The sequence below is a fragment of the Neodiprion fabricii genome, chromosome 6 (assembly GCF_021155785.1).
Source record: "Neodiprion fabricii isolate iyNeoFabr1 chromosome 6, iyNeoFabr1.1, whole genome shotgun sequence".
In the NCBI taxonomy this organism is placed as follows: domain Eukaryota; kingdom Metazoa; phylum Arthropoda; class Insecta; order Hymenoptera; family Diprionidae; genus Neodiprion; species Neodiprion fabricii.
Genome location: NC_060244.1, coordinates 26,906,147 through 26,927,505, shown reverse-complemented (window position 1 = coordinate 26,927,505; position 21,359 = coordinate 26,906,147). Strand labels below are relative to the sequence as shown.

The 21,359-nt window shown below is 41.1% G+C and overlaps 1 protein-coding gene across 13 annotated transcripts in view; it reads left to right on the top strand.

Moving 5' to 3' along the window:
- Positions 1-21,359, top strand: part of LOC124185676 (atrial natriuretic peptide receptor 1) — a 136,436-nt gene that overhangs the window by 41,803 nt on the left and 73,274 nt on the right. For 4 of the 13 annotated variants that reach the window (XM_046576669.1, XM_046576668.1, XM_046576666.1 and 1 more), the window contains one exon: positions 15,168-15,563. The exons of the other annotated variants lie outside the window; for them this stretch is intronic. In XM_046576669.1, the coding sequence (XP_046432625.1) occupies positions 15,168-15,563 (396 nt within the window). The remainder of the gene's footprint in view (positions 1-15,167; positions 15,564-21,359) is intronic. 13 annotated transcript variants of the gene reach the window in all.

Genomic DNA, 21,359 nt, shown 5'->3' with positions numbered 1-21,359 from the left:
TATGACTTTGGATTTTTATCATGCTTCAGGGGAATGGAAAAGCAGTTTTCTTTTTATTCTCAAAGAAGCGATGCAACCGCAATTCAATCGTAATCTTAAATTCCGTAATCGTAAATTCCGAATCACCTCGCACTAGGAAACGAAAAAGTGGGAAGAAAATTGTAGCCCCGCAGGTAAAAAGGAAAAACTGTGCAGGAATCCAACGCAGAACGAGGTTCTTATCGTAACGCGTCGTTTCTTGACGTACAAACGCGGTGTGTGCAGCATTCGGCTTAGTTAATCATTTTAATTAGAGTCCATTTGTCGGGCACGCATTTCGCTCTGTATTAACCGCGGCGCGGAATCGTCACGATCAGGCCGCTGTCCCTCCTCGTCGTGCGTCTGGTGAAAAAGAGGACTATTTTTACGGCAACGTGACGTCACCGTTTCGCAGCTGCAGCAACCGGCGGCACAACCAGAGTCGTGACATCGAGTCTCTCCCTTAATTTCGTTTAATTACCCCCCCGGCGTCGACCGGCAGCCGCAGCTTCGTATCTCCGTAAATTGTTATACTACGGGTTAATTTAAACCAACCCGAGCCTTTTCCACCGTCGTCATACTCCCGGCATCTCGACAAATTTCTATACAAATATTACACGTATACGGGTGCGTATGGATCTGGTGGATAAACGGATGTTATTCAACGTGGAATGTACCTACGTCGTCTACTTACTAGGGTTTGAAGAAGGGTTGCCAGTCGAGCACGCGTCTCGTTTTTCTGCGGGAAATTAGGAGATAGGGGGAAAAAAAAACGCGTCAAAGCGAAAACGGCGTGTCTTACGAAGAGGAGAGATTGCACGGAAAGAAAAATATTTTTCGATTTAAATCTACAGCAATTGCGGTAAGATTAAGAAATTCGATAATGAGAGTTACGATATGCGGATCTACCACGATTTATGTAGATTTCAATCCAAAGAAGCGGTGGTCGTATATTCACATTACATTTTTTTCCGTCTGTCTTACGGAGTTCAATTTGACCGACCTTTCAACCTTGCAAGAATCGACTGGTTTTGCTGAAAAATTACGTAAATCGTGCTTTTTGACGTTCTTAAACGATGAACATCCATTACGAATCTTCCGAAACCTCTCGAAGTCGTTAAACGGTACGACGGAACCTCGATCAACCGAACTAATTGTGAAAATAAATCGGATAACCGAAATGCAATTTTTATCTCAAGGTATAATAATACATACAATACAAATTTAAATCGACGAACAGTCCGCATTAAACGTCTTGCAATTAAACAAATAGATATCGAACCTCTTTCAGACACCGAACGATTATTTTGTTACTTTGGTTTTGTACGTCCGTCTATTGTCAATTGACGAACGGCTGTTCCGCATTTTTTAGCAACAACAATGTATTTTTTGAGCCAGGGTTCGGATAAATCAACTCGTGGTTCGGATAATTTTTTAATAAAAAATAATTAAATAAACACGATAACGGATATTTGCATTTGCATCCACAGCGGTAATAAATTTTCGTTGAACCATAAGGAATGATGAAAAATATTCGAAGGCGCGAGCTATATTCGTTGTTAAATAATGATAACCCAGCCTGCGATTATTGTTGTCCGATAGATAGGCGAGCGAATGCTTCGGGTGGCATCGATTAGCTGTCGTTCACCGCGAGGTTCAGACACGGCAGGCAGCTCGGGGCGTTCCTTAACTTCATCCCCTTCATCCCCTTTGACGGTAACTCTGATCGCGTTTCCATCAGTCGCGGGGGTTAATTAATTGACTCGTCGCTGATGCTTCTTCTCAGTTCTCCGTGCCAAAGCAGCGCGCGAGCTTGCAAGCTGCGAAGTGCCGAAGGAATTGTGTCGGGGATATAAAGGGAGGGGAGAATGAGGCGAAGGAGTGAGTTGAAATCGAGCCGAATCGGTAGGAGAATATTTGAGGGAAATCCTATCGACGATTAATTAACCCGAAATCGAACTTTTTATCCCACCCATCCACGCCACGCAAGCTCGCTAATCGATTTATTATCGACGATTTTACCCAATCGCAATCCGAACGACATCCTCTTACAGCCTCTCAAGTTCGTTTCACTTTACACCCTCGCTCGGCTCCGCGCGTTGCGAGTAACTCGACGGTTTTGCACCCTCAATTTTACCTCATCATGCAGGCGCAGCTAGTCTCCCGTTTTCTTGAATATATTCCTCACGTTTTCTGCAACCGTTATTTATTATTATTTCTTCGATAAGACAGGTTTTTATTTATACTGTTTTTCATAGATTTTCCTCCGCGCACTGAGACTGGGAAAAATTCTCGAAAAGTTCCATCGCGTCTGGTTTTTTCTTCAACTCGTGTTTGTGGTTTTATTTCGAGTGAAACTCCCGTTTAATCCGAAATCTGGTATCTTATTCTTGATTTTTAAAATCCTATGCAAAAGTGATTTCTTACTACCGGTAATGTGTATCGGAGTGAGGCTTGAGAATAAATACAAACGGGAAAAGAGAAAATAGAAAGCGGAAGCGTCTTCCGGTGTATATTAAGGAGAAGAAGAAAGGGTTTCGTAGGCGAAAAGAATAAACGCGGAATGTTAAATAGATTTCATAAAGAAATTGTATGTTTAATTTTACAAGAAATATTGTTTAGTTGATTGTAATGAAATGGTTTTTTTTTTTATTATTCTTATGCTTTTCTTATGAAAAAATCTTGCGTTTTGCAAAAACACCGATGGCGATGGAGGGAAATGGAAGTCATTTTTGGATTCGGCACAATGGAAAACTTAATATTTACCAAAAACGTCTCATGCAACTGAAACAGAAATATTTTTATGCAGACCTGTGTAATTATTCGTGCATCGCTCATTATTCGTTTATTTTTATTACCGACTACGGGGGGATACGAGATTCTAAAAATAACATACGACGAATGAATTTCAACGGGAGGGGGAGAATTATAAGTATTATAATCCTGCTGCAGTAAAATAGAGCGAATCAGAGCTTTCGGCCAGACAATATAAGTACGATTCGTTATTCTTGCCTTGTTTCGAATCCCGCTGTCTGAGGGATGAACAAGTTTCCGCTTGCATTAACCGCGATTTAACGATAAATCAATTTTTCAATTCCCAACGCCGCGACCAGGGATCGACAGGGAAAATTGACGCTAAATCGAATTACGTGTAATCTTATTTCAGATATTGACCAAATGATTGTCTTTAACCTGCGTCTCTTCTGTACTTGATACAAGAATAACTAAATACGTGGGGTTTCTTTTGTCTCGCTTGAAAAAAAAAATATTTTAGACATGGAAAGTTGAAAACTTCATTCTTATTCTTTCGCATCAAGTTCTACGCAAGTCAAATTATTGGACAATTTTACTCTCATACCGTCGAAATAATACCGAGAAATTCGCTTAATTCTCGTATAAATTATAGAACGTGAATATTTATTGTACGCATACGTACGAATGACTGGCTGTAATTGGAAGCAAAAAGGAGAGATAAAAACGAATCGAAGATGGGGGCGGACAGGCGATGCTGTCAAAGGCATTAATTATTCCCAGATGCCAGTTTGTCGGGTCACTCAGACGTCACGCGAAGAAGCTGTCAAGATGTTCGCTCCGTAACTTCGAGCTATTGAGCGAACGAGAAAAAAGGTAGAAGAAAAGTAAGAGAAAAAACGAACAAGCAAATAAAAAACGAAAAGAAGAACATGTACCAAGGAATACGAAGAAGAAAAACGAGAGGCAATAATAAGTAGGTAAAGAAAAAATAAAAAAAAGGAACAACCTTGTCAAGACGTGTAGTACGTAGGTGTGTATAGGTTTCGAAGTTGTTATTCTAAGGCGACTCGCATTATCGAGGATCGTTTGTTCGGTTAAATTCAATTCAATTCACCTGCGTGGAAAACGAGTCGGTACTTTTTTATTTCCACTTCTTCCTCTCCTTCTTCTCCTCTCTCTGGATTCTCTTCTCTCCTTCTTCTTCAGTCTCGTATTACATAAATACAGACACGTATTTCTGAGCCAATGACGAAGATCCGTGCCGCTAACGACGTTTCAAGCATGAAATCATCATCGCGAAGTTCAAAGCTCTCGGTTCTCGTGAAGACGGGTCAGTTATATATTGAAAGATGCGACCGTGTGCTCAGAAGTCCAGAGACTGACGCGACTGTCCGCATACGGTGTCGATTCTCTTCTCTTTTTTTCTGACTGGATATTATTACATTTTTCTCCATTTTTTCCCCCCTCTTCTTCCTTTTTTTCTCATTCTATACAACCAGTCTTTTTTAATGCTCTCCTTTTCTTTTATTTTCAAAGCTATTTTCGTCTGACCGCGCCACGGAATATTACGCAATGCAAAAAATTTGCAATCCGTACAACCGGTAATTGTATATGCACGAATACATACGTATAATTTTATAAAAACGTGGTATTTTTCATTTACTTTGAGAGAAAGTTTGAAGTCTACGTTATCGCGAGATTGAATTTTTATGCTCGATATGTGATTCTTTAAAGCGATTTTCCGTATAACCGGGATTTTCGATCTCGTTCACTAATTTGTATTACGACAAGGGAGACGGAGAGAACGAATAAAAAAAAATTCAGACACAATTGGCGGAACGCTGTAACCTTTTCTGTGAAATCATTCGGAGAAAAATTACTCGCTACGCTGAATTCGTATATGTATAGGCTATTCCCGTTGATGATCGTGGGTGAGAAGCAACGTGGTATAACTGTACAATGTACCTGGACTAAGTAGACGCTATGCGTAAAACGTAATCCGATTCGACCGGCGCGGCGGCTGTTCAGCTCGTTAAAGGAAGAGCCAATTTTCACGTTTCGGAATAAAGTAGATAAAACGAGAGAGAGAGAGAGAGAAGAGAGCGGAAAAAAGTAAACGAAACTGACGCAAGTGAGAGAGAGAAGAAGAAGAGAAAAAAAAAGAAAACGATAAAAGTATACACAGAGAGTTAAAAACCAAAAAGGATAATAATTTTTTAAAAGCACTAAAGTGAAAATTTCCACCTAACGTCTTTTTACCCTGTGCAGTAGTGGTTTACAGCCGTTCCCAACGCCTGTGGAACGCTGACTCGGTGGAAAAAGTGGTTGTATAGGTATAAGGTGAGAGTCTAGCTCGTAGATTGGCTTGGAAAACCGACCAGCCATTTACGTTTTTCTACTTATCTTGTCAGACGTTGTTGAAATAAGCAAAAGCAGAAGTTAGAAGAAGGAGAAAAGCATTTTACTTATCAACGAATATCGTCACGTTTGCCGTGTTGAAATTTTACAATCACATTTTTACAATCACAGTCTTCGGTCCCGTGGAATTTTGATATTTCTTTGCGAAATTTGTCTCAACGGATGTTATGTTATTTTGAATTGTTGATAGCTTTTGTTTCATTGACGTCACCTTGTAGAAAGTCTTATTTGTATAACCTCATCGACTCGTAACAGACACCTACGCGACAGGATTTTCAACGTTTTCAATCTCTGCAATCCTCTAGTTTTTGTTTGTTTTCGTCCATGTCCTGTCGATCCTTCGTCTTTCATCGAAGGTCATTAAATCGTCGCCGCTCGCGCGTGGGACACGGTGTGAGATAAGATAAGGCAAAAGAGTATAAAAAAAAAAAAAAAAAAAAACTTAGAAAAAGCGGAAGTCGATCGGGGGGCCGGAAGTCGGCCGGCGTAAGATCCGTTGTATTATAAAAATTCCTTTCGCTCCCCGTCGTTGCTTGACCTTATTTTCCAGTTAATATTATTTTCCCTCTGCATAATCTCAATTTTTTTCCTCGCAATATTTTCTTACTTCCATTATCTTCGTAATCCTTATTATCATTATTATCGGTATCGTTACGCAATATTCCGCATAACGCGTACCTCACAGGCAGCTAGGTTGGTACTTATCGCTATTCGAGTCGCTTAATATTATACCGCGGTGTTTCCATGCAACCCATGTGTGTACGTAAATAGGCATATGCATACCTGTGTATTGTTTGCGTACCAGATGAAATTGTCATCTATTGACGGAATCTTGCTTTAACGTAAAAAAACCTTTCAGGGGATGCCATGGTGGAAAATCGCAAATCATTTTTTCCGAAACACCCTAGTAAACAATATAAACATACGTGTACGTTGAATACACGTGGCGTGTATCTTCTCTGATTTCTGTACCCGGTTCTGTAATTCGCGTTGGTATTAAAATATTTGTATAATATTATACAACGTACATTTTTCTCGTAAGTCGACACGTAGCATGTACTCGATACGTGTAACGTACGATGCAAACGCAAATGGGAATTAGGTATGCCGTGTAGGAGCTAAATCTTTAGACGTTATTCGAATTACCGGGAAATTCTCGTCGCTGGATTACGCGCTTTACATCTGGTTAATTGTAAGCACTTAATCCGATTCTATCGGTTCGAGAAACACCGATTTCATACCTACACTATTTTCCCATGCATTGATCGATACACACATGTACGCGTAGTATTTAATAGGCAAATTTCAAATCAATTACACGTTTGATAAAAATTTCTTGCAAGAATTTAAACACGATTTTTTCTCAATTCTTTCGTCTACCTATTTTTAGAATTTAAATCGAGTTTCTATTCTGCCGGGAAAAGAATATCGAAATCTGACAATCTTCTGTTATGAAAGTAAAATAATAATAATAGTAATAATAAAAAAAAAAAGTAATAATAAATCAAAACGAAACAGAAAACGCTAGTTAAAAGACCATTATAACGCGTGTTTCCGACACTTCTAGCTATATCGTTATAGTTATATGATACGCGACACGATATCGCCACGTGTAACATAAGTTGTGAGATGTATATATGTATATATATATATACACGCACATAACGTGAGACGTGACGTCAGGTGGCAGGACGACCCTCGACCCTGCAGTACATCACGTATACATAACCTACGATTTTGGTGTTTTTCCTTTACTTTTATTGCGAGTCCCAGGAGTTATTAATTTTTTCCAAAAACAATCAGACCCCGTACGTGCGATATATTAGACGAATCTTCTTTTCGCAATTTGCTTAATACTATACAAGAGTGGTTTATATTTGGGTGCTCGTGTCGGCGAATCATGAGAAATATTTTCAAGGAGTGTCTAACGCACCTTGCGCAACTTGACCTGTCGTATAAACTCGCAGGACAATTTTTCTTATCCTCGGGCAGTTGTTTTTTTTTCTTCTTCTTCTTCTTTTTTTTTTTTCTTCACTTTATCGTACTAAAATGTCTCAGCGATTTACTGCGTCTGTACCGAACCCTTCGTGAAGAAGGCGAAACGAAACTGCTTGGGAAAACAAAAAAATGAGGAAAAAACAAAAAAAAACGCGGTGAGGTTGGGAATTTGAACTCGAAATTTGTCGATTTATTTCTCATATTTGTTTTAAATGTTTTTGAAACTCGTACACAGGCCAGTTTGTTAGAAAAAGGAGAAAAATTTTATTTCATTGTGTAATTTGGAATTTTTATCGATCCGTTTCCAACCATTTTCGAAATCGAAATCTCGTGCAAATGTATAGTGAATAATTCAAGAAATTCGGCGAGATGTTTGTATGAATTTTTTTCCACGTTTTCTCTTCGTCCTGCCTCGCATCGCCTCGCAGTCACGTTTGAATTTTGCAATTTTCACACGTCTAAATCAGAACCACCATCCTGCATCGCGCAAACTGCGTCGGTGAAATCCTTGAAAAGCAATTCTCACCAGACTGGAATGAATTTTGATCCCTCCGTCCGTCATCGGGCATTTCACCCGTCCGCTTTTTTCGTATGATAATTTCGGTTATTCTGCGATTTGAAAATGCACGCATACGCAGTAAAAATATCCGCGCAGTCTTTCTCCTCGTCGAATTTTTACTGGGATTTTAGTTGACTGGGTAGGGAAAATAGGCCGAAAGTCGGATAGAAATCAAATGGCATTTGTAAAGAACTGAAACAACATAGATACATTTTCTTTATGGAACATCAGAACATTAGACGTACGGTTTTCTTCAATGCTCAATATTGTGTTTTATTATAATTTTTATTTTCTACGCTTACAACTAATTTTCATCGGCAAAAATATGACAAACAAATTGGAAATAAGAAAAATTGCGAAAGTTTTTTCAGTAGTCTACGAAGGCGTACTGAATTCTTACCACATTTTCAGCCGTCAAATCCTTTCTAATCCCCTTGAACTCAATTTTGCGAATTTTTCAGATTTTAATAACAGAATAGAACAAAAAGAGGGAAAAATTTGAAACTTTTCCATGCCTAGCCTCCTCAACCAACCGCAATTGCGATTGTTCGCGAAACTTTGTTCACGAGTTCGAACCGGGAATTAATTTTTTTTCCCACCTCTTACAAGACGCCTGGAACTGAAATTTTTTTCTCACCTTAAGTCACAGACGCAGACATCGTAATATTTCGGTATTGAATTTTGGACGTTGGGGTTTGTTCGCTTTTGCCTGAGAAATACTTGTTTTCCTCGGTAAAACAAGTTCTTCTATCATTTTCGTACGTCAATCATAAAGGCTCGCGAACCGAGGTGCGCAAAGCCTGCCTACTTCGATCTCTCCTCGCCTCGCCTCTCTATCTCTGGAAGTTTCGAGGAAATGGAGCACGAAATTAGAATCAGCCCCGCGGACTTTAGCGCGGATCTCGAGCCGTCGCTTCCATTTTTCGAGCCCGACGAATTCCGACGGTATCGCGACTATGCCGCAAAGAACTGAAACAAGAAAAAAAAAAAAAACGAATCGTTCTTCCTCGGCCTTGCTTATTAGTCCAAATTTGCACGCGTTCTTAATTTAATTACAAGCTAATGTACGAGCTATCCTTCGAGTTATACATATTTAAATAACGAATCGGTCGAACCGACGAATTAACCTTATTTAAATTCGATGATCTACATAAATCAACATTTTAATCAGCGTGCGTTCTGCAGACTTATTTAGTTGATCGATTGATTTATTATACCGTTCCGCAATTTAAAATTTGAATAATTCTTGCAGGGAGCAGAAAAAAGCAAACACTAGAACGATGAGAATAAAAAAAAATCGATTCAATTATACCTTCATTACGTAACAACTTCCTGCTTCGTAAAAATCCAACTTTTTCGTCTGTCCAAATTCTCAAGTCGATTTCGGAACACTGCGTCGCGGTGATCCGTCTTCCGGGTGTAACAGGTACACGATTCACTCATATGGGGATAAAACCATGCAGAGAGAGGGAGAATGAATCACTCAGGTGGTCGGAACCGCGACATCTGAGAGCCGAAGTAAATCTCTGAGAGAGACCGACTTGACTGACTTACTGACTGACTGACCTCTGAACCAAATGACGTAACTCTTACAGGAGGAACGTTATTCTTTTACAGATGTATACGTATATATGTTGCATACCTGTATTTACACAAGTACGTACGTGTAGCGTCGAGTTTTAAAGAGCTGCCGCAGACTTTCACTCTGAGAGTTTGGCTCCTCTTGTATGCACAGGTATATGTACGTACACGCATGACGTTATAATTATTAACTCACGTCATCGCTGTGCACTCAGGTTAAATATAGTTCGGGAGATCGACTGAGGTTTAAAAAAAGAGACGGTCAAGTTTGATGTACTTATTGAAAATGGAACACGATTTTTGACAATATATAGAAAATACTCCGCGAACCTCACTTGATTTTTTCTTACTGTAGCAATGACGTTAAAACAGGAACAGCCTGTTTATCATCAGAGATCAATCGATATTCAATTTATACTCTTCGATTTTTCATATACCCAGATTGTTTGGAATTCGATACAGATCGCTCGAGTCTCGTAGAAGCGTCTCACAATCGGTTTATCGAAAACATGCATACGCAATTTTACAATGCATAATTCGAGCCAAGATCAAGTCTCAACGGATGAAAAGATCCACTTACATTATCGCCCGATCGATCGATCAATCGATTGTTTCAATTCCAGCGACTGTTTAACGAGCAGATTACGAACAACTTGTAATCCGATGAATCGAATATGTGCTGGACGCGCGATTACAAGCCGAATTTTTATTCACCTTCATATCGCGCGAGGAATATCGTACGTACATGTATTTTTGAATAAATCAATGACGCGATTCTTGGACGTTTTTGCCGAACCGGTTTCATGTGTATATCATCCACGGTCCATTACGAATTACAATTACATATACAAAAGATGTGGCAACTCGCGTGCCGGTGTCGATCAAATCGCAGCCGCTGCGCCACGTTAGAATAAGGCCAAGGTGCGAAATAACCCGCTCACGCCTTATTGTCATAATTATTCCCTGGATTATTGTTACGCGGGTTATTATTGCTCTCGGAGTTATCACGATCCGCCGACTTGCGAGAGCGCGAATTAATGTGTCGGGTTATTTTTATTATTCAACGCTACGGGATCCCGATAATCGCTACTGAAATCCTCGCTGCTCTCCAACGTAACGGCAGCGAGGAAAGATGGATTACGTAAGACGATGATTTGCTTGGATAGCACTTCTTCTTGGAACTCGTATAAATAAATTCTCATCCGGAACACCGATTGTTTTTCAATAATCATTATTTTACTTTCAGGTAAAAAATGAAAACAGTCAAGGACTGAGCGGTAACCGAAACAATAAATTTCAAAAAAAAAGACAAAGCTCGCAGACCGTATACCGAAATACATCGATCACCCGCACTCGAGTACTCGAGGAATCTCTCTAGGTTCTCCCGTTAAATTCGGATTGGGGATTTTGAATTGATTCGAGGATTCGGAGCCAGCTCGATCCGATCAAATCCACACTGTGCAACGCAGCCGGCTAGCTCCTTCTCTTCTCGTTTCGTTTGATTGTTTGCCATTGAAGTGCACAGACGTTCGCGACGCGGAATCTCCGAGTTAACTCCCTGGAAAGCTGTATCTAAGATGTGTGTACATCATACGTACATGTGTGTTTGTGTACGTATACATAACGTACGCCTCTAGGTATATGGCCGATGTTGGAAATGGAATTTTTATCCACTTTTCATTCGCGGATTTTATTGCTGCCGCTGGCGGTTGTATGCGGGTTGTTACACGTGCATTTGTATAACTTGTATACCGTCGTTTGGTCTCGATCGGAGTTGTACCGCCTTTGGAATAGTGAAAATTGACACCGTTACTCGAAGGTTGCAATGTGAATGCAAAGTTATACACTGTTAAAAGTCGTTGCCAATTTACTACACATTTACCGTAGAAAAGAGTTGACTATTTGTCAAATCAGTTTGCAAACTTACAAATTCGGTACAGCCACGTAAATTACTATGTAAAATTTTGTAGAAAAAACACAAAAAGTCATTCGACTTTACTAAATTGTGTACTCAATTTACTGTATGGTGAATTCCCTGTTATTTCCAATACAGTGTAGAAAGTTCTATACAGAAATTTTCAACAGTGTGCTCTATTCTTTTTCTGCTTGTACCATGGCCTTCCAACTATGCCAGACATCTGTTTAATTACTGTGTAATAATTCAATGAGCGAATTGACTAGACGGAGTTGGTGATACATTCAGAGAGATACCGAGACACTGGGTTTTGAAATAGAATCGACATTACACGCGATGTACGTGAAGCTGATCCGGGTATACAGGAGAATGAAATTGGAGCGAATCAGACAAAGCGAGGGTAAAAATGTTCCCAATTAAAACGGAGAGGAATTTTTTTCATTAATACATGAAAGGAATAATTTTTCTGTACAATATTATATCACGCTTATGAAAATAAAATACACATTGTAGAACGGTGAATAAAAATTGCGCAACGCATTCAGTTTTTTTCGTTCCACGCGTTCAATTTCACTCGATTTCAATGTTCAACACGTCTTACGTCCGATGTAACCGATGTTCAATCGGCTTGAATAATCAGTGATTCGATAAAGTTCATACGAATTGAACATAGTTTTGAAAATCTTACTAGATTAGGGAAAACCAATTTGAAATCGTTTGGCGGAAATTGGCGACTAAGTTTCTTCGTTGGTGGATCATGTCATTTATCGGATTCGAAAGAGACGCGATCGCGGCAATTTCACGAGTGGGCGTAAATAACGGGTCACAGACAAGTTTGAGAGCCTGCGGGGGGTGTCTTTGGACCATGGACGTAAAATCGGCGACTAATCGTTAGTCAGGACTCAGGACAAAAGGTACAGGAGTAAGTCATAGTCCAAGGAGGCGGCTCGTTCCGTTGCCAATAACGGTTCGTCCTCGTTAATCCAGGGAGCGATTCGCAGTCGTGGATACGCGCGAAACGTTAACGAAGATCCAGGGAGCCGAGGATGACAACACTTGTTGCTCTTCGTCAAAGAGGAGAAGGGCTGGCTGCGCGTGTCAGGAGGAAAACCGAGGTCTCGGGAAAATATCGAGTATCAGAAAGCCAAAGGTGCGTGGAACGGCGAAGCGGTTGCGAAACTATCGTGATTAAAAGCACCTCGCGTCGGTATTATTCGGTTCAGAAGCTCATTGCCTAGGCAGAGTCTTCTCGCCGTTACATACGGGCACATCGGATTCCAACGTCACGCACGCTAATCCGCCTCTCGCTGTGGGCGAGACAAAAACAACCTGCGCAAAAGTGAAAAGATGAAAAGTTTTCAAGCTGGAATTTAGTTATTTTCGTTCAACCGCGCATCGAGTCGGCTGAAGCATTCGGGTTGTACGCGTCTCTTTGGGGCGAAGAGACGTCGCCGACCCGAGGGACTTCGGTCTTCCGGTTGCGTTGGACGGTCACTGGACGTCTTACTTTGGAAACAAATCGTTCAAAGCAAATCACTTGGGCTCCGGTGGAAGGAAGAGGCGAATCCTAAATCGGGCGATGCTGTGGGCGACATCTGACTGAGCTGATGTTGGACTTTGACAAATGAATATAATTAACTTGTCGTTGGTTGGTTGGCTTGTTCGTTCGTTCGTTCGTTCGTTCGTGAACGTTGGAGGGATACGGTGCGTGACCATGAAAAATAATATCTGTGGTATCGGGTTCGTTGACGTCTGCGAATTGCGTGCGGTTCATCGTGTAACGCCTGGGTATTTCGTAACCCAGTAGACAACTTTGGCATTCCGAACGCGATCGGAAGAGAACCGAACCTCTCTCCTTTCAGTCTTCGCTCTTGGTCCGCTGCACCTCGACTAGACAGCATCAAGGTTACGAGTGCCAATCCTCGTAACTCATCGCCCGGATCAATAGAAAATTCTTACAGATATTCTATTCTCGAGCGTTTATACGAACCAGGCTTCAGCTCGAACCGTTCAACGGATCCTAACCGATAAGGTCTGGCTGTATAAACGGCTTTACCTGTCCATACGACTCGTGCTGTATTATCGCTCCATCGATTTTCACCCGACTATTTATGGGGGTCAAAAACGTGCCCGCTTTTGCACGTGTACGGATCAATCAACTCGAATAACATTGAATAATATAACGGCACATTAGTCACCACGCGAGTTTATATCCGCGATCCGCAGGCTTATTCGCTACAGCCTTTGCTTTTTACCATCGCGTTTCCGCTTTGATGGCGATGGTCTCGGATTAAGGTTTCTCGCGGGATTTTAGTGAAACAACGTTAATTAATGTCAGGTTGAAGGGTGCTTCTAACGTTGTAACGGGTTTGTTTGACGCCTACCGGTAACACAATTAGCAAATTAGTAAATCTGTCCACAGAGCCGAACATGCCGACTTTACATCGCGTACGGTGTACGAAAAATCTACCTTTCAAAGCACTCGTTTCCTCCTACGTGGATTTCCCACTTGGACAAACGGCGACGTAAGTCGTTAAATTTACTTTCCATGTACGCGTGCGAGGATCCGGTGTCTTTACCGTGGTTGTAAATATCGTTAAATTCTGTCGACAGCTTCCTCGTCTGCTTCTCAATCCAACCCCTTTAAAGAGGAGGACAATTACACCAAGTTCAGGTTTCAATCATCTCTCAGGAAACTTGGGTAATTTTTAATTTACAAACCCCGGAGGTTTCTATTGATATTCGAAAAGGAGATAATTGTGTATCTCTCCAGGTATTTGCTGTACGTGAATCGAACGGTTAACCTCTCCTTGGATTTGTACTTCTCACCGGTTATCCAGTAAAATACTTGACCCCGTTTCGAAACTCTCCCTATTCATTCCATGTGCGAGAGATCGTTTGATCCCGCGTCAATTTAGAATTCAACCCGACGTAGAACGTCAGTTCCCGGCATCAACGATGATCGGGAGACGCAAGGCAGGCGTCGAGTTTCGGGCATCTCGACTTCAAGTTGTTGCTGGTTTCGCGTACCGTACCTCGCTAGAACTTTTTCGAAATAACGTGAAACTACCGGTCGTCCAATTCTACGTAGAGAATTTAATGGAATCTTTTATCGCCTCGTGCAACGCGATTTGACGATGTCACAGGTCAAGTGTTCGACTCGAGGACCTTTCTCGAGGTAACTGCACGTTACCCACGTACGGGACTGCTCTATGGGAATCGGAAAATAGGTATCCGTGTATTGGTCGATGGACGTTCGCAACGACGGCTCCGTATCGTCCGTTTTTATTTTATCTCTTGCCTGCTTATTATTCTTTTCTTCGTCCTTTTTACTACTCTCAGATCATAACCCAAGATATCTGATCAACGGAAAGAGCGCATAGTCCCGTATAATGAATGTACTCTGGTAGTGTGTAAATATACTGCAACGGTCAAAGTCAGAATTGAATAATAACTTCTCTACTTCATTACTTAGAGACTCGCAATATGCAGTTGGTACCGAATCTCTTCCATCTTCGCGTGGAACTGAACGTGTAACCTAACATTCAACACCAAGAGATTGATTCGTTTTCAAGATCGGGCAGATCTGTAATAAAATAATGTACATTCAACTTGGATCTTACGATTAGTCCGTCCGTGCGAAGGCGGGACGAGTCAGGTGGTATCGGATAATTTTATTTAAAAAGGCGGTCAAGTCTCCGTCGACTTACGATACGATTTGAGTTCCTTTCATAAGCCAACCTGCAGACTCGAATCCATATCTTGATACTCGTCAAAAAGTGTTTCGAATTCACGAATGGTCAACTTCCGGATGATTTTCGAATCGTACACACGGTGCGTTCACATCTCGAGCGTTCAACGGAGTGGGTCAAAAAGTAAAAGCCAAGCAAACAAGCGGTAATAATAAATCAAAATGGCAAACAGACGCGTTTCTGGGCCCGGTCTGCGACTACGTCATCGCGCCCGTGGCGAGGTACGCCGGGGCCTGGGGAATCCCGGTCCTGACGGCCGGGGCCCAGGCCGACGCCTTCCGTCACAAGGACGAGCACTACCCGACGCTGACGAGGATGATGGGCTCGCACAGTCTCGTCGGCGACGCGCTGCGCTACATACTCCAGGGTTTCGGCTGGAAGGTGGCCGGGCTTTTGTACCACAATCACGAGATGAGCAGCAGCCGAGGTAACTCGGAGTGTCACTTCACCCTCAGCGCAGTCTTCAGAGCCCTGAACCAGTCCTCGGTCCACAAGGGGTTCAACCAGGAAACCGCAACACCCAAGGACTACCGGCAGCTCCTCAAGTCCCTAGCGAATAACGCAAGGAGTAAGTCTGCACTTTTACTCCCACCCTCCCACCTTTCACCCCCAACCACGACAGGAATTTCGGGTCTCGTTAGCCAAAGGACGCGAGTCACACTCACTCGTGCCGGTGATTGTTGGGACAACGATTTGTGCCCTGGCACGATCCAATTCCCCGTCCTTCTCCATTGGCCCAGATTTACATGAAAGAGAAAGAGAAAGAGAAAGAGAGCGAGAGCACTCTTATCCAAGTGTGTCATTATTTTTTTCAACAAAGGAGATCCGCAAATTTAATGCACCGAACCATGCACCCCTGTATTGGCTGGCATAGTTGTTCCCAAAAGTCACCCTGAATCTTTTCTTTTCCATTCTTCGGAAAATGTCGAGTTTTTACTCTCAGCGTAGAGGAAACGGTTTTGGTCGCATAAGTATTAGTCATAGCCGTAGTTTGACCCAATTTTGGTTATTCTCGAGTGGCAAGTAGGTTGTTAGAAAAATTTAACTTGAACATAATGTCCCAGCAGGTTCACTTTATATTTGTGTTATTTCTTAACATTTATGTCAGTGAATACGGCACAAAGTTTTTCAATTTTAATATGTAAGTGGTCACTTAAACATTCAATTTGTAATTTTTGCTTTACTTTCCTCTACCTCATGACACATTAAATATTGTTACATCAAGCCAAAAAATTTTAGCGGACCTGCTGGGACATTTTCTTTCCCAACCGTGTACCGAGTTTCTGAGACTTCTGTTCAAAACTCAGTCAGATCTCTCGGATCTGATTTCTCGACCGAGACGACTAACGAGTCAAAGTAAGAAATGCAGAATTTTGCGATGCAGAGATGCACAAATGGCGCATCTGATTTACCCGTCGTAAAAAACAACTTTTGACAAACTCTTTCAAAGTCATCGGGATTATTCAGGGGTGAACGATTACAACGCGAAGTCGATTATATCCGGGTAGATGAAGGCGTTTACATTGCACGGACGATTGTTTATTTTCGCGCCTTGAGGGATAAGAGTAAAATAACATATCCATCAAAGAGCAACCTTCGTTTCGATTAACAATCACACTGACTTTCGGGCGGACTGAAGTTTTTCCCGTTATTCAACAGCCTCAAAGTGACAACTTGTAAAGTCACTGTGGTCGAACCAATCCCTCGGGGATTTCTCGTACGCAATCAAGGTGTGTTTGATCAATAGGCTATCTCTCTCTTGCTTCGGCAGCGGGGATATGATGGAGGGGAGATTCTGGTTTTGGCTCAATCAAGTTCATCCTGAAATGAATTCAAACGTATTCATGCTAATTTTCGCGAGAACACCGCGAGGCTTCGACACTCTTCGACACGTTCCAAAAAGCGCGAGTTCGTCTGGTACAAAGAGATTTGGAGAAGAGATGTAAAGAAATCCTTCATTTCGTTTTCAAATGTACACTTCGAGGTTAATTCGCGTGGATATCCATCGCGACTTAGACGTCGAACGATCGAGATCTTTGCGACTAATGTCACACGGATGATGAAAATATCTGCTTTATTTGATTTTTGTAAGATTAACGGGTTTTGTCGGCATTTTCGACAAAGAGTAGTGCAATTATTTTAATTAATGCTACAAGCTGGCCGCTGCGCGTTTGTCTTCTTTTTTTTAAATTGAAAAAGAAACATGCATAAATGTTGAGATACACGAACCGCCCGGGATTTTTTTACAGACTGGAGCCGGAATTTTATTGCGAGGGCACGTTATAACCGCGTATAGAAAATAAAGCGAGAGGACGAAAAAACAAATAACCTTTATACCGCTAGGCGTTATAGGTGTAATAACGATTTTCTCAGAAACAGAAGGATCGGCGTTGCAGCACAGGAGGGAAATTTTTTTTTATTATTTTTTTTTTTTTTTTTTGTTCTATTCTTATTTCTTCCAAAGTCTCGTTTGCCACATCGAGGTTTTTGCGAATCGTCTGTGGCGAGAAGAAAGATGAACCGAAATGAAATACCCAAGGTAGAAAGTAAGCAAGTAATTCTTGGATACATCCCTCGACCTTAATTTTCAACGGTGTTTTCTATTCTCGGCACTGGGATGCGATGCGATTTCGAAAGCGCGAAGAACTCGGGCTCGTGAAAATTAGCTCAGTCGCAGTAAATCGTCAAGAGAATTTCCACGTCAGCCACGATTAGCTAAGGAAGTTAGGGGCGCAGTTGTTGACAGCCGAGTTCGATGGTAAACGAATTTTCCTTATCAGAACTTTCCCTAAACCGATTGTCAGTGTCGAATACCAGGCACGAAGAGCTCGTCGGATTTTCGCATCCGGGTATCAATAATTTATCGAACACCTCCGTTGGAGTTTCGAAAATATTTGATTTGCACGAAAATAAATGAATCTCAATATAAAAATGTAAGAACGTCTCGAGGTTTCTTTACGCAATATTCCGTCAATGGTAGTAGACGTCTCCCTCAAACTTCGATCGTACTTCGTTGTCCTAGTATATCCATCAACTCCAATTTTTTGATCATTACATACTATCTGTTTTCCGCAGATGCGGACGTTATAAGCGAATCCCCCGGCCGTGTCTGGGGTAAGTTTTAATTTTCAGCTTCAACTCTGTTATACGCACATCTCTTCCCTCTGTTTCTTTCTTTCTATCTCTCTCCGATATACACACAGTCCAGTCCCTTTTGTTCGTTAGCCTTGTTATTACTGCTGATTAGATATTATGCGATGTGTATACCTATACCTTTACCCAAACCTAACACACGTACACGTAGGTTGCGGGCGCAGACGCCCTCCCACCTCCTGAAATTCACGTAGGATATATTATCGATAGATATATATATATATATATATATACCTTGGCATATTGCTGCATGAGTTGCCTGCAGGAGTCATCCCTTGCCGATATGCCGTCCGTATTCCAGAAATTCACACATAACACACAGAGCTGAATGGGACAATAGTTTTGTCCACTCGTTGTCCGTGTTGGTATGCAATTACTGTCCGTTCATAGATCAGCCTGCAGCTTTCTCTTCTCTCTTTTATACCCTCGACCATCTTTTATTCCCGCCAGGATCTGGTCCATCCAATGGCAGCCCCCCAGCCCCCCGACCCCCGTCCTTTATAATCGGTAATACGGAGTTCATGAATCCTGCGCAGTGTCTCTGTCCCAGTATTCTTACATTTCATGCTCGATTAATTGGATTTGCGGACCGTTGATGGAACGGATTTTTACCTTTTTTTTTTTGATCCTTTCTTTTTCGCAACCCGCACTACCTGTAATCGCATTTTGCAATCTCCGGCTCTTTGACTGATCACTCTTGTCGTCGATTTTCGAATCCTCCTCTCCGCTGATTTATTACACTGGTTTGTAAGGGTTGAAGGGGAAATAAAAATCGTTTGTTACATTTTAACGTGACTCCACGATCTTGAGACGCGAATCTTGGCTTCGGCTTTCGACACGTTGATCCCGTAAACCAGACTCGATTTTTACGACGTCGAGGAAACGTTTATACTACTCGCTCGGTGGTATCCAGCCGTTAGACAGGTTATACGAAACTGGAATTACGTTACGAGTGAAATACTGAAAACACCGAACGACGAGCGGTAGTCGAATATCGATATTGTTCAATATTTTCGCTTGATTTTATTTATTTTCTTAATCTTTTTCAACATTCATCGGCAACTTGGGGGTTTGGAATAACGAAATTCTCGCTACTCCGAAACATCGAATTACCTGTCAAACAACGACAGGTAAATAATTGAATCCTGACGCAGGAAAAGCTGGAAAAGTTAGAAATAACGGAATTTCTCGATGCTCCGATCTCATCCTGAAGTACGAAATTCAAAAATTACGCTTATTTTACAAATGACGCTTGGTCTACGACAGCGAATTACGATTATTGTTCTACCTCAATTCAAAGCACGTCGCCTCGCGGTACATATAATATGAATTACGCGGGTTACGAGGTTAGAAGGGCGGCGGTACACGGCTAATTTAATTTATGAACTAACTGAATTTCTCCGCTTACATTCGGAAAGATAATATTTATTAAGGGTAAGCGAACACGTTAGTAGTTACAAGTCTCGGGACGTGCTCACATGTTTTATAGACCCAAATCGATTCTCTGATAACGCGAAGCTGAGACAGGGGAAACGTGTTTATACGGGCGTTTTCTTTCCGTTTTACTTTTTCCTTTTCCCATTTTTCTTTCTTTTTTTTTTTTTATTTTGTTCTTTATAGTCATAGCGCTGAACAAACTCTTACGCGGCTTCGATTTGCAAAACATATTACATACACTTGAAAGTTTTGGATCGAGAGAGGTGAACAAAAAAAAAAAAAAAAAAAGAAGGGAAATGAAAAAATGTCAATCGTTTACCTTGAACAATTCTGTTGAGGAGAAAATACCTGAATTAAAATATAAATTGAAAATCTTACGATCGAAAACGTTCTTCGCGCGGTTGCTGAGTAAAAAATTGTAATTTAGATCGAATTTACGATTGGAAATACGTCGTTTGAAATTTTTTATTTTCTTTTACCTCTTGTTCAAGATATTTGAAATTTAAACAAATTCGGTCACGCCTGATTTATAGTCTATTAGAATACGGTAGATTCTAATTTCTTTCGAAACAAGCGTAAAAAATAGATTTAAAAAAAAGCAAAAAAAAAAAAAAAAAACGAAAAAAGATTGGCATATATAGGTGCAAGATGTATTTTCATTTTATTACGTTGCCAAATTGGAAAACCTGGGGTCGGAAGTATGAAATTGCGAGTTATTCGTCAACGGTGATGGACGAACGGCTGCGTCAGCGGTTTGCTTGCCCCTTAGACGAAATTTCGTTTGGTAGGAAAAAGGAAAAGGGAGAACGTCCGTGTGCGCGTGTTGATTATTTTTTCGTCGTTATGGGGATCGCCTGCCGGAAAAGGCTTATTGAATAATACGGTAATCTGCTTGCTCTTGGGTCTGCTTGCTAGTCGCGTGTCCCTTTTTTTCAACTTCCACTATTTTCCGCACGGCTCCCTTTAACACGGTGCGAAACTTTGCCACCGAAATATCAGCGCGGCTGTGGAAAATCGCGTCTTCTCCACCTTTTCACGATTCCTGTGTGTGTGTGTGTGTGTGTTCGTATTTTCACTCCGCCTTTTGCGATCCTTATTTTAATCCGGCAATGATCGTTATCTCAAATTTCGTTCCGTCGAAGCGTGATTCGTATTTTATCAGCTCTTCGATCTTTTCCTCGATTCCCCTTTTTGTATTTACCTTTACTCGTTTTTCGATATTAAACATATAAGTTCGAGTTTTCAAGTACAAGAGAGAGTGGAAACTGTTTTTTTTCTTCTCTTTCAGATTCGATTCAATATATTCTAGCGAGCTTGATTTATTCTCAGTTATTCATTTCTACCAATTAATTGAGCTGATTCTATTATATTATACCCATGTTAAAATTCATGCGTATTTAATTACGAACCATAGAATCGTACTGCTAATCACGTTATGCCCAACGATTTGTTCAGTATATTTATATATATATATATATCTGTGTGTGTGTGTGTATATGTATATATTTATGTATATACATACATATATGTATATGTATTCGCCGTAGTGGAAAATTCATGGTCGTGGTATAATTATTCCGGTGGTTTACACATTTATCGCCGTGGGCAGAGAGCCGTGTTAACGTTAACATTTAGAGTCGGACGAACTCGGGATTCAATCACTTCGCAAACTCAAACTATGAGGTTGGGATTTAATTAATATAGACATTTTCATTCCGGACTTTCGAAATTATGGAACTTAATTAGAACGTTAAAAAACATAAGATGTGTAAAT